The 14,499-nt window shown below is 37.0% G+C and overlaps 1 protein-coding gene across 1 annotated transcript in view; it reads right to left on the reverse strand.

Annotated features, from left to right (window-relative positions):
• Positions 1-14,499, reverse strand: part of PCNX2 (pecanex 2) — a 395,633-nt gene that overhangs the window by 254,681 nt on the left and 126,453 nt on the right. The window contains exons 14-15 of the mRNA XM_072647501.1: positions 7,005-7,115; positions 5,523-5,614 (exon numbers count right to left, since the gene is read on the reverse strand). Of these exons, the coding sequence (XP_072503602.1) occupies positions 5,523-5,614; positions 7,005-7,115 (203 nt within the window). The remainder of the gene's footprint in view (positions 1-5,522; positions 5,615-7,004; positions 7,116-14,499) is intronic.

Raw genomic sequence — 14,499 nt, forward strand, 5'->3', positions numbered from 1 at the left:
ACAGGTAGATTTAATTCTAGCCACTTAAGAAATTGCCTAGCTTGGCAGTGTTTAGGGACTTGCCTGCCCCACCCTAGCTATTTTCCCTGGGAATGGTCCAGACCTCAGATCTATCAAGGACTCTGATGATACCTATTTAAACAGGTCATGTGGACAAACATATTACATGGGCACACGCATCCTCTACACATTATACTTTGAAGCCCAGTTCAGATGCCACCTTCTCTTTGAAGATTTCCACGATTCCTCTGCTATTAACAACCTTCCACTCCTTACAAAGCACTTATTCCTACCTCTCAATTATCCTATACTATTGTGCATTCTAGGTTTTTGTGTGTATTTCTTATCCCTCTACTAGCTTGTAAGCTCCTTAAAGAGAAGGACTGTATGATCGTAACTGGTTATACCTTTTAGCACTTAGAGTGGTGCTGTACAAACCACAGGTGCTTAGTAAATATTTGTTGAATTTGTTGAATCTGGCCACAAGATAGAACTATTTTATTACATCTTATTTTGCTGAAATCATCAACTCCATTATGAATTTAGGCCACAAGCCTGAGTAGTGAAAAGCTTTAATATAATCACGGAATAGTTTCAGAGCTACTGTTCTCTTCTATTTCTTCCTCTCTCTTTCTGCTCTGGGTGACAGCTGATTGTCTCTTAATGACAAAAAAATTCAGCAATCAGAGTTATCTCATGACATTTGGCAGCACATTTTCATCACCACCACCAGCTGCCAGGACCTTTTTTGTTTTAATCAGAAAAACTAGCAGATTGATTAGAATTCTTTTTCTTCTTCTATTTGCCTTTGTTCTTCTCCTTATGTTTCTTGCTGTCTGGTTTGTATTTTTAGCCAGAGATTACAATGTTTTGTGCATGCATGTATGTGAGTGTACATGTGTTATAAAGAGTCTACACATACACACACATATGTTATATGTGTGTGTATCTGTAGCTACAGATGTATAGGCATATATGTATGTGAGTGTGTTATAAAGAACACACATACACGTATATGTACATATATGTTTATATGCATCGGTGTAGGCATGTGTGCATGTGAGTATACAATATGTGCATGCATATGTGCATACAGAGACATACATGTATATATCTCTGTATGCATGTATGTATGCATCCTTGACTTTCTAGAGTTTCTGACTATTGTTTGCTTAGTATCTCAGTGCAGATCACTGGCCTAATATCTGTATAGCACCAACAGAGAACACTGGGTTTAGTCAAGACAACCTAAGTTTAAATTCTACCTCAAATACTTACTAGTTGTGTGACATGGGCCAAATACATCCTCTCAGCCTCAGTTTACTCATCTGTAAGATGAGGGAATTGAATGGGATAGCTTCTAAGGTCTCTTCTAGCTGTAAATCTATAATCCTATGAAACCAGGAGCAAATGATAGAGAAACTCCAATCAAAATAAACACAAAATAGATAACGCATCTAAGAGTAACTTATCAAGATATTTTCACAACAGATAATGAGAGGCAGCATCATAGAGTGGAAAGAAAGCTAGATTTGAAGCCTATGGATGTAGGATTTTATCTTCACTCTGACCTAAGTGTGACCTTAGGCAAAACGTTCTCTTTCTGGGTCTCACCACTCTGGCTTCTACTCCTCACTCTCTGGGCTTCTCCATGCCCTTTCCATCAGCCTTGCCACTGAGTACCCAACATCTCTTCATCCATCTCTGCCCAATTGTTTTCCAGTTCCTTTCTTCCCTGTTTCATATCTCATCTTTCTTTTGTTTTCTCCCACTGGAATATGGACTTGCTGAGAATGTGGATTGTCATTTTTGGTATATTTGTATCTCATGCCTGTCAGATAGCATGTGACAAATAAATACTTATTTACTATCTAAGGGCATGCTGGGCATATACAACTGTCTCTCCAATAGACGTGTCAAACTCAATTTTCCCAAAATGGAACTTACCTTCTCCTTAAACCTAGCCCTCCACCAAACTTCCTTATTTATATGAAGGACACTACAACCTTTTCCTGCTTCAAAACTCCAAAATTATCATCAACTCTTCACTCTCTCTCAGCTACCATATCCAATCAATTGTCAAGTCTTGTCTATCCTAAATCTATAATCTCATGTTTATCCCCTTCTCCCCTCACGTAGCCACAACTCTAATCTAGGACCTCCTTACCTTGCATCTGAAACAATTGCAATAGTTTCTTAATTGGTCCCTCAGCCTCCAGTTTCTTTCTTCAGCAATCCCTCCTCCACACAACTGCCAATTTAATATCCCTAAAACATTGGTCTGACCATGTCATTCTCCTGCTCAAGAGGCTTAAGTGACTTCCTGTTATGTACAAAATCAAATACACATTCCTCTGTTTGGCATTTGAAACTCTTCATAATCTGAGCTATATTTCCAAAGCTATGTCACCACTGATTCCCCCTATATTTCAGCCATATTGATCAAGATAAGTGTGATGTCAATTTCTGTTCCAAACAAGAATTGTAACCAGTCAATAAAAATATGAAAGATTGTTTTAAGTAAATAATAAGAAGAGAAATGGAAATTTACACAACTTTTGAGTTTTACCTCACATTCCACAAAGTAGCAAAATGATAAAAGAGAGAAATAGTAAATGCTGTGGGTGGAAAGACAAATTAAAGTGCCCATAGCAAAGTTGTATACTTGTCCCACCATTGTGGGAAATAATTTGGAATTAGCAAAAAGTAACTAAACTCTAAGTACACTTTGATATAGTGATCCTACTAGTGGGCATATACTCAAAGGAAGTCAAAGACAGAAAGAAAAGTCCCAGATGTTCATAACTGTACTTTGTGTGATAGCCTCTCTAAAAGAGATTTTTTGTTTTGATCCCAAGCTTAAGTCCTGGATTTCCTATTTCTCACAGTCTCACCTCTCTTTCTTGAATTTCTATGCCTTTAGGAAATTTATTCTTCTTTCTCTCCATCCTTCCCTTGCTATACATAGCAGACTGAGAGGCACTGACCAAAGGTGGTCCGTGCAGGCCAGACTTTTCACAGTGCCAACTGTGACTGAGTCTATAAACTACCAGAATTCCAGATATTTAATGGAAATGGTGAAGGGCTTCATTAGAGGACAATTGACTAGAATTAAAAATACCTAGTAATAACCCTCGTCTTCATGATTATACCTTGTATTTAGAGAGCCCTTATCTCAGAGGAACTCAAACACTTCACACACGTTCATTCAATTAATCCTTTTGGGAGCAATAGGAGATAAAAAAGCCTCTATTTTACAGATGAAGAAGCTAACGTATATAAAAAGAGGAGTGACTTAATCTACTCACATAAAAGCCTGAACTCATCCACCGGGCTACAATGCAGCCCATTTCGTTGCAGTAGGCACCTCACTATATGTAGTCTTTAACGATTCTTGAATGATTTCTTGCCTGGAAGTTCAATCTCTTCAGTGAGACTGTAACAAAGGCGCCATATCATGCTTTCTCCATACACATGGAAGCTAAATAGTGAAATGGGAAAAGCTCCATCTCTTGAGGCAGAGGACATTAATTAAAATCCTGTCTAATTTACTGTGTGACCTTAGGCAAGCCCCTTTCCCTTTCTGGGACTCAGTTTCCTTATTTGTAAAATGAGGGTGCTGTTCTAGATAGTCTTTTCCAGCTCACATCTGTAATTTCAGCATCCTCTGTTCATACAGCCCATATCTGACATAGTGCTATGCTATATTAGAGGGATAAGAGACATGCAATAAAACTCATTAAATATAATCACTTGGAAATTCAGATCAAAGTAAAGCCAGATGATACCATCAATGAAGTCAGTAGTCCTTGCACTTTAACATTGCTAATAGTACTTTAAGTCACAATAAGTAGATTATTTTTTGGTCTAAACCTATGATTTAAATATTGTCAGTCAACAAGCATTTGTTGAGCATTTGCACTATACCAGGGGCTCTGTTGAATGCTAGGTATACAAAGAAAAGCAAAAATATGGCTCCTGTTCTCAAGCTCACATTTTAATAGAATTAGTATCAGAAATTGTGAGCTATGTGGTACAGTGAACAGAGTGCCAGGTCTGAATTCAAAAGGACTCACCTTCCTGAGTTCAAATCCAGTCTCAGACACATAATAACTGGGTGAGTCACTTAACTCTATTTGTTTCAGTTTCCTCACCTATTAAATGAGCTGGAGAAGGAAATGGCAAACCGCTCCATTATCTTTGCCAAAAAAAACCAAACAAACCCAAATGGGGTCTCAAAAAGTTGGACATGACTGAAAAATGACCGAAAATTACTCGGTGAGAGAATTCTTTCCACCAATGCAGATAAGCTACTGTTCTACAACTCAGTTTTAGTGAGCTGCCAAGACAATGAGAGGTTAAACTGGCTTGTCTAGGGTTGCACAGCCGTCAGTTATCAGAGGCAGAAACTGAACCAAAGGCATCCTGACTTTGTGACTAGCTTTCCAGCCATTACTCAATGCAGCTTCACATCAGCTTGTGAAAAGCAGGGCTTATTGGGGTGGTTTTGCACCATTTTAGAGAATGCAGAGAAAACCAGAATGATGTCCCCTCAGCCTTGAAAAAGTGGGGTATGAATCTAAATATCATATGGATTATATAAGGGCACTTAAACATATGACTTATTCTCCCAAACAAATATAAATGCAGCAAATATACACTAGACCAACTTGACAATGGATGTACAGCCCCAATAAATGAGTTTTAAAGTGAATAGGTTCATGTCATACTAAGGGGAGGGCCACCATCCTTCTCTCTTCCAGAACTTTTCTGAAAGATATTTGGGACATTATATACACATACGCAATGATGCATAAAATACTTTATTACATATAACACATACATACATGCAAATACACATACATATGTACATATATGTATATTCTGTTATTTGTGTGTATACATGCATATACATGCATACATAGGCACTCATACGTATAGGTGTATGTGCCTCCTATTGCTATATATATCTATATCTACTGTATCATCTAGCTCCCTCACAGAATATACATACAAAGATACAATATAATATACATATACTCATATATACATATATACACTTGCATGCATATATACACATGTGCATATGTACAGAATGTATGTGCAATACACGTGTATAACATTTGTGTGTATAACACATACATATGCATATGAAGGAAATAGCAAGCTGTTCCAGTATTTTTGCCAAGAAACCCCAAACAGGGTCACGAAGAGTTGGACATGACTACAAAATTACTGAATAACAATGAATACTACCACATGACTGACTTTAACAAGTGAAGTGCCTGCCCAAGGTCACACAGCTCGTTAGAGGAAAAACTAGCATGGCTTCTGAAAGAGCATTACCCCATTCTGTTCCCCATATGTCTTTTAAGAAACATGAACATGCCAAACATCCAAAAGCAATCTGCTACATTCCAGTGAAAATCCAAAGTTGATATGGAGACAGGAACAATAGTGAAATAGGCATGTGTCTCTTTCAGCCCATATATTCTTTCTCATTCTTTCTCATTCGCACTTACCTTTACAGCAGTGAAACAGAATGCATAGAGCACAAGGGCAACTACAAAACTTCGGGAGATGCTATAGATTGCAGAGAGGGTGCCAGCAGCAGCTGAAATGCAAACATTGCCAGTTAGCTCCTTTCTAGATCTGATCCCCAGCCCATGTTAGTCTATCAACTCAGTGCTAGCAGGGAATTTAATGAAAATGAACGTTTGATGGTTTGATGACACAGGCTTGTAATCTCAACCACTGGAGAGGCTGAGGCTAGGATCTTTCATAGGCTATGTCTATTGGGGATCTATACTAAATTCAGCATTAATAAGGTAAGCCTTTGGCATTTATAAAGTAAGCCTTCAGAAATGGTAGAGTGAGACAAGAGTCAGTGAGGCATCTTCTGACTGCTGTGCTGCAATTGTGGTGGAGAACTCCCAGACATTCTCCTTTTGACAACATATATTGGTAATTCCTCTGCTTAGAATCATAGTATCATAGATTTAAGGCTGGCAGGGATCTAGAGGTCATAAGATCACAGTTCTAGAGCTAGAAGGAATCTCAGAGTTATCTAATTTAATCATCTCCTTTTGCAGATGTGGAAGCTGAGGCACAGAGAGGTGATAGGTCTTGTTCAAGATCACATAGGTAGTGAGTGTCATAGGTGTCACAGGTGAGATTTGCCTTTAAATTCAAAATATTTTTTCCTGTCTTTAGAAAGTTTCTTTGGTAACTGAGAGTCTAAATGTCCATGGTTTTACAGATAGTATGTGATTGAGGGAGGACCTGAACCCAAATAATCCGGACTCAGAGGCTTCTGCTATGAGAAACCTTATAAGCCATCAAGTCACACTCCACTATTTTATAGATAAGGAAACTTAGATTGAGAAAGCTGAAGTGATTTGCCCAGTGTCATACAACTAGTGTGTATTAGAGGCAGGACTTGAACATAGGTTTTCCTAATTCAAATGTCAGCCCTCTAACTACCGTACCATGTGGCATCCCTGGACACATACAATGGGATTATCTAAAGTGTCAATATCAATATAGCAATGCTCTTTGAAAGTTTACACAAGTCTGCACTTCACTTATGCTCTGATGGTGTCCTGAGGTCAAAGTGAACGAGTCACTGAATTAGTTCATGCAAAGCAGGTTTTTTTCACTTTTTTGTCTCCTGGACCCCTTTGGCAATCTGATGAAATTTACAGACCCCTTTTTCCAAATGATGCTTTTAAATGCATAAAATAAAAACATGGGATTACAAAGAAAATCAATTACATTGAAATGCAGTTACATATACACATATGTATGTAACACATACACATATTTCATAGACCCAGGTTAAGAACTCTTGATCTAGGTAAACAAACAAACAAACAAATAAATAATCTTTTGGGGGAGTCACAAAGTTAAACTAACTCAATCTTTTACTCTATGTTTTAGGGTTTATTTTCTTCTCATGAACTTCAGGTTCTCCTCTTAACAGAAAAAGAAACTATAAGACTTACCAGAACCACCAAAAATCAGCATGTCAATTTGTTCTAAGAGATAAATGCAGAAAGTATTGATCTGAGGGAAGAGGCCAAGAAGAGAAATGGCAGGAAAGCAGTATAAGAATACTGAAAAATGAAACAGAAGAAAAAACACATTATAATACATTTCGATAAATCAGTTAATCAAGAAACATTTATTAAGCACCTACTATGTGCCAGGTAATGAGCATCTTTACATATAATGAGGAAAGACAAATTGACATTTCAGTATATTAAATGGCAATGTTTTATCACAGAATTTTTGGGAATAAAAGAATGCCACGGCATTTCTCCTGGAAATTGCATGGCCAATTAATTCTCTATCACTATCACTACTCATTTGCTGGTTGTGTTTAAGTGGGTTCCACAACAGTGATTATGGTACCTCTTAGAAGGGCTGTATTCTTAAGTCTATCTCTGTGAGTGTAGTGGCACTGCTTGGAATGGATAGATTTCCATTTGCTAACAGAAATCCTGAATGCAAGTAACTGGTAAAAATATCATTTGGACACTAATTGCCCATTCTGTTGAGATATTTCAGCACTGCCTATACACCAGAGCTATTGTGGAAGTTGGGGGTGGATGGGAGGTGTTCAGAGTCATTTTTGAATGCTGGGACATCATGCTTATTTTCTGCAATAAAACTGTGGGAGTGGTGCCTTGTTTATACTTCTTTCATCGCCCCGTGCACTGGCTGAAAATAGATCTAGGTTAGATCCCACTACAACAAATGCTAAGGAGCTGTCCCAATTCATTTCTCATAGGACACAGTCTATTGAATTAAACATAGCAATAATAAATAGTAATGATAGATATAACAAGGGGACTTTGACCTGGGGCATGAAGCTATTTTTTCTTGGTCACATACCATTTTAGGTTGTTATATACGATTTAGATAAGTTCTGACTTGGCTCTGACACTTGATATCTATACCATCCATCAAATCTTTCTTGACCTCCATTTTCTGACCTCTAAAATGGGAATGCTATCATCTCCTATCTGTGTGGCCTTGGGCATGGTATTTAACCTTTCTGGGTGTCAGTTTCCTTATCTGTAAAACAAAAGAGGCAAACTAGTTAACATAAAAGATCCCTTCTGTCTCTACATCTATGACCCTATGAAAGCAAGAAAGTTTATGGTAAGGACAAGTTTGTATTAAGAACAGTTGGATATTTAAGATGACTTAAACACAGACAGAAAAGTAGTCTGGCACATCAGACAGGGAGGGCAACATAAATGAAGTAAGAACCTAGACACAATGAAGAATGAAATCAGAAGACTGAAAATGAGTATCAGCGACACTAACAAACCATCTCTGTAGGAGGAAAAATGGTCTTGCCAGATGTGTGGAAATAGAATTTAATGACACACTATGATAACAGTCTAATCTGTAAACTGGTAGCACCAGCAGCTAGACCTTCTGGGAAACATCTAAAAGGATCAAAATCTACTGTCTTTATTTTTAAAGTGTAGAGGTGAAATGAATGGCAAATTGAGACTGTAGCACATCTGTCAGGTTGCAGTTGTGGTGAAAGAAAAGCAATCAGACTGTTATTATGTTAGTAGGGCTATTGGAAAATTGTACTTAAAATTACAGGCATTATTTTGTACTGTTTTTTTTCAAAAGTAAGAAATGAAAAAAAAAAAGTCCCTGCTGTTGTTGGCAATGTTCCCTGGAAACAGACATATATTTGTTAGTATACCACTGAGCAGGTCTGCAATTTTCTCTCACTTCTTCCCCATCTTCATTTTTCCTAATAATTACTATAAATGAAGAAACTTCTGGTAGAGCTCCCATTTCTTTTCAAGCAGCATTTATAAAGGAAACATTGGTAACTTGATTTCTTTGTTAAGTGTGAAAAATATCATGTTAACCATACTTACAGATTTGGGATTTAAACATTGTGCAAGATTAAAATTCTACAAAAGTAATAACCAAACTAATTTCATCCAGTGTGATTAGATGTGTCTTGTGTGTTTCTCTGGCCTGTCTTATCTGACAATTATCTCCTAGTCTAACTCCTGGGCTGCTCATAAAGCAAAGAAGTCCAGAACCTCTGTTTCCCCCCAACCTCCGTCAGCTAACAAACTTGAGTAGTAAGGGAGACAGATACAAAGAATAAGTAATTATAGTAAAAATTTTTTTAACAGTGTTAAGAATATGATCTCCATTCCTTATGCACACGTATCTGTAATGGGGCTTTTTTTCTCATCAGAATTTCTCATCCCCCTCAGTCTGCTACTTGATTTATTTCCATATTTTTTATTATTCCAAGTTCTAGGGTAATCCATGAGCATAATATTCCTTCATTCATTAATTAAGAAAGATGCTGAAATTTTAGTAATCAACTAAGCAGAGAGCTCCCACCCCAGGCTAAAAAATAGATTTTTAAATGAATGAGAGAAACCTTCCTTCCTATAAGTAGTTGCTTATATCCTTATGTTTACCTAGATCTATAAAATCTATCTACCTAAAATCTATGTATCACTATAATTCTAAAATCCACATGATCACAATCTCCTGGAATTAAAAAAATTAAAGTTATTACATGTATAATTTATTAATAATGAATTTGGTAATAAAATGTATAAATCATTATTTATATTCTATCTATGGAAAAGATCACAATCCCCTTAAAACTACTGTAAATGCAGAAGACTTCAATTCTGAAAAATAGTTTCTCTACTCAGTATAACCATGATATCAAAATCTAATATCAAAGATTCTCTTTATAAGGTCAAAGTCAAAATAGTTTCATAATAAAAGATGACCCTTCTATCTTCTCTCTCTGTTCTCCCCGGCTTCTCCATAACCATGACAAGAAAAGTTTTTTCAGCTTTTATTTACCCATCACTCTTAACAGTTTCTCCCCACATACACCTAGCCATAATATAATTATAATATAATATAATATAATTATAATTATAATGCTTCTTTATAAAATAAATGGATAGTTCTATTAAGAAAAATATTTCCCCCCCCTTAATCCTCTTTCTCTCTGCCTTCTCCATAGGCAGAAAATCTTCTCAGTTTCTCAAAAAACCAGACCCCAAATGCCAGATCCTAAACAGTTCACTCCATTTGTTCCTTAAACCTACAGTAATAGAATTTATAGCCTCTTTGGAAACAGGGGTTACAAAGTGACTCCAAAAACTTCATTTGATCCCATAGTATCAAGTCCTATACCACGTAATGAAATGCTAGATTCTGCTGACTTGACTTCTTTATCCCCTCCTCCTCTGCCTTTTTCATTGACTTTTCAGCCTCTTGCCAATACTTTAAGAATGATGCTTCTATATTCCATCAAGGGTGGAGAGCCTGCAGCCTCAAGGCCACATGTGGCCCTCCAGGTCCTCAAGTGTGGCCCTTTGACTGAATCCAAACTTCACAGAACAGACCCTCTTCATCTAAAAGGTAGCACTTGAGGACTTAAAAGGCCACATGTGGCCTCAAGGCCACACGTTCCCCACTCCTGTATCTACTTCTTGCTCCCTCTTCTCTTCTCATACTACATGTTTCCTTTTGTCAATATCATTCACTCCCACTTCTAATGGACCTCTATTCAGATGAATCCAAAGTTTCTATGTACAGTCCTGACCATTCTTCTGAACTCCATTTATGCAAGAGGATCTCAAGTTCAATATTCCAAAATGCATGGTCTTTCCCTAAAAGCATACTTCTCATTCTGACGTTATGATTTTTGCTGGTGGCATCATTATTAAGTCTCCCATGTTCAACATTTTGGTATTACATTTCACCCTTTTTCTAAACATTTCACTCAGTTGTTGAATCTTGTTAACTTCTTTTTTTTTTTAATAATCCTTGCATCCTTACTTTTCTTTTTTTCTTACTACCATCACCTTCATAAAGGACCCACCCCATCTACACATGGCTAGACTACTGTGGTAGCCTCCTAATAAACCTTCCTACCTCTACTCTTTCCCTTATCCAATCAATACATTCTTCATACCTCTGTCAGACTAATTTTCCTTACATATAGAGCTAGTCTTGTCTTTACTCTCCTCAATTGTTGGAGGGAAGAAAAAAAGTTACAAGATTATTATATATTTAAAAGGAAGAGCATGTAGTCATCTTTTTTTTTATTCTACTCTGTGATAGAAATGTTTTTTTACTTTTTAAGTTCAGAACAAAATAATTTTTAAAATTAAAACTTAAATACACAATAAGTAAAGGAAAACAACAGAAACTTTTATATTAACTTGAATATAAAACAAGAAAAGAAAAAGTCATGCTGTGCACAGCTGAACATAAGAGATGATTCAAAATATATAGCAATAAATTTCCATTTCAAGAAAACCTATATATTAAATATTACATGTGTTGAGAGCAGTCTATCTTTGCAGATGAGGAAACTGAGGTAGATAGAAGTTGAATAACTTGACTGGGTTAAGGCAAGATGGAAACTCAGATATTCCCAACTCCAGGACCAGCACTCTATTCACTGGGTCACCTAAACCTCCCCACACTAAGGTCTGCCAAACTGTTCCAAGCTTTTCCTCCTGCATGCCTTTGCTCACATTGTTCCCTTTGCTTGAGTGTCCTCCTTCCTCTTCAACTCTTATTCATCATATTCATCCTCAAAAGCCCAACTCAGATGTTACCTCTTCCATGAAGGTGTCCCTGACACCTTCAGTCACTAATAACCTTCTCTGCTGAAACCTATAAACTTTTGTTGATAATTATCATTATTAATTATTAAATTATATATAGTTATATATAATTTAATAATTATATGAATAATAATTAAATATTATTAATAATGATATAACTATGTGCTAGAAGCTTTTTCTAGGCACCAGGGGATCCAATACCTGCCCTCAAGGAAGTTAAATTTTGTTGAGAGAACAGAAGTTTCCAATATGAGGGGAGGGCATGGGGATATAATCTTTAAACACTAGTTTATGACTTTTTGCTACACTGATTTTTTAAGTATTTGTGAGTCCAGTGCTGCCTGACATCTTCCCTTAAATGAGCTTCTAATGGATAGTTCCTCACAACTAGAATTTCTTCCCTCCCTATGCCCACCTCAACCCCAGGAACCATCACACAGCAATGAATAGCCTCTGTTTCTATGAAATGTGAAATGTGAAATGCAAATTGTCCAGTAGGCACACATTTGGTATCTACTCTGTTCAAGGCACTCTCTTAGGTGCTGATGTGATATAGTTAAATGTGTTACAGATCTTACTCTCAAAGAACTTGAAATTGAATTGGAGTTGGAGTTGGGGGAAAGGAAATGTCAAGCTGATATCTGAGGTCCTTCCAACTCTAAAATCTATGATACATAAATGTATCATAGTAGATAATGACTATGGTATGAGGGAAAGCAAGAAGTGAAAATAAGAGGTTTAAAGTGGATGACGATGAAAAATCTGAGATGGAAGATGTCATTTTCATTTTGGGGAAGGTGAATGAAATCTTCACAGAGGAGGCGGGACATGAATTGGACCTTAAAGGAAAGGAAGCATTTCAAGAAACCAAAATTGAATGACATGATGGTAGTACTCTAGGCATGAAGGATGAACAGTAGATGGGAAAAAACAGGACAAGAAAAAAAGGCCAGAGAAGTCTAGTTTGGTTAGAAAGCAGTGTTTATGAATGAGAGTATTAACCAATCAACAACCATTTGAAAGCACCACTAAATGCCAAAATACTTTACTAGTTGCTAGGGATGCAAAGACAAAAGGGAAACAGTCCTTGCCTTTCAGTAGTATGAAATTTGGCTGGAAAGGCAAGTTAGAGACAGATTTTAGGCAGCCTTAAATAGTAAGATAAGGAATTTTTACTTGATAGGCAAAAGGGGAATTACTAAATGTTTCTGAGAATAGGAGTGTCATGTTTAGCATGGTACATGACTTAGGCGGTAATAAGATAAGAGTGGGAATAATCTAGAGGCAAAGAGAACAGTTAAGAGGCTATTATGGTAATCAAGGTGAGAAGAGATAAGGTTCTAAAAAATGGGTGGCTTCAGTGAGAGTTGAGAGAGTGGGACAGACCAAGAGATTACACAAAGCGGGGAATAGCAGAGGTCTTGGCAGCGATTGCATTGTGTGTGACAGGGTGACAAAGAAGGAAGAATTAAACGAGCATGAGTTTTGCTTTTCCTCTAGGGGGCAAAGTTTACATTAAGAAAGAATCTATGCAGCATTTTGGGAAAACTTTGGATTTGGAAGGAGAGAGCCTGGGTTTGAATCCTGCCTTTGCGAGTTACTACTATGGGAGTGCCATTGGAGCTCTTCGGACTACAATTTTTCCATAGAAGAAATTACCAAATCATACAGTTTTATTACACAGTCTCTAAGGCCCCTTCCATTTCTAAATCTATGATTCTTATCGAAGTTCTTGTTATCATAATTAATTCATTTTATGCCTGGAGCAGTATGATGGCCCCGGAGTCCAAATGGCTCCCTACTCTGTTGCTTTAGGGAGTTTATAGTAAATAAAATGTTAGGAGTACAATCACCATTGCTTCAAGCCCCCAGTTAGAAAAATTCCAAATACTTAGGCAGAGGCTTGGCATTCTGCCGTAATATACATTTATATTTATCACTAGTTATTTCCTGGCCTCTTTGTGGTTAAAGCAAAAATCAAGTTCTTGAGAATGTTTGGGAAAAGAAGCAGCAGGGTATATTACAGTGTCTTAAAAGAGAAGAAGGGGAAGCAGGGGAAAGAAAACCCCTCTTTTCACAATTTCCTTCAGTCCTTGAGAGGACCTGGGCGTTAGCCCCAACTTTTCACTCCAAGATGACTAGAGGACTATTGACCCTTCTGAATCTCCTTGCTCTCTACCAGAGATGTCATCTTTCTCTTTTATCTGATTGCTATTATTACTTATTCATTCTAGCTCAGAGCATGAAAAGTAAGTTCCCAGTTTTCTAGCTCTCTACATCTTTCTATCTGCTTTGAGATCCTTGAAATTTCTCCCTGGTTCTGAAATAGCTCTTGCTTTTTTTTTTTTTTTTCTAATATAAGCTTCTCAGCATATGACCAAATTCCTTACCCCATCAGGAAAGACTTCCAATTGAATCTAACTGAAATGACTTTAATGAATTTCAGAAGATGACCAGGCCTCATTGACAACTTGTTCTTTCTGAAGGATTATTTCAAGAAATATTCTTACCTAATAAAGGCAGTTACTTTTGAATGGGGATAATCAATGGAAGGGGCAGCTTAGATGGTTCAATGGATAGTATACTAGGCTTGGAATCAGGAAGATTCATCTTCATGAGTTCAAGTCCAGCCTTAGATAATTACTAGTGGTGTGAATTTGGACAAATCACATTTACCCTGTTTGCCTCAGTTTTCACATCTATAACATGAACTGGAGAAGAAAATGGCAAATTACTTCAGTATCTTTGCCAAGAGAACCCCAAATGAGGTCATGAAGTGTCAGACATGACAGAAAATAACAAAAGCCACGCATCTTCTTACTACTTTTGGTCATCAGTT

This window comes from Notamacropus eugenii, chromosome 2 (assembly GCF_028372415.1).
Source record: "Notamacropus eugenii isolate mMacEug1 chromosome 2, mMacEug1.pri_v2, whole genome shotgun sequence".
NCBI classification, from domain to species: domain Eukaryota; kingdom Metazoa; phylum Chordata; class Mammalia; order Diprotodontia; family Macropodidae; genus Notamacropus; species Notamacropus eugenii.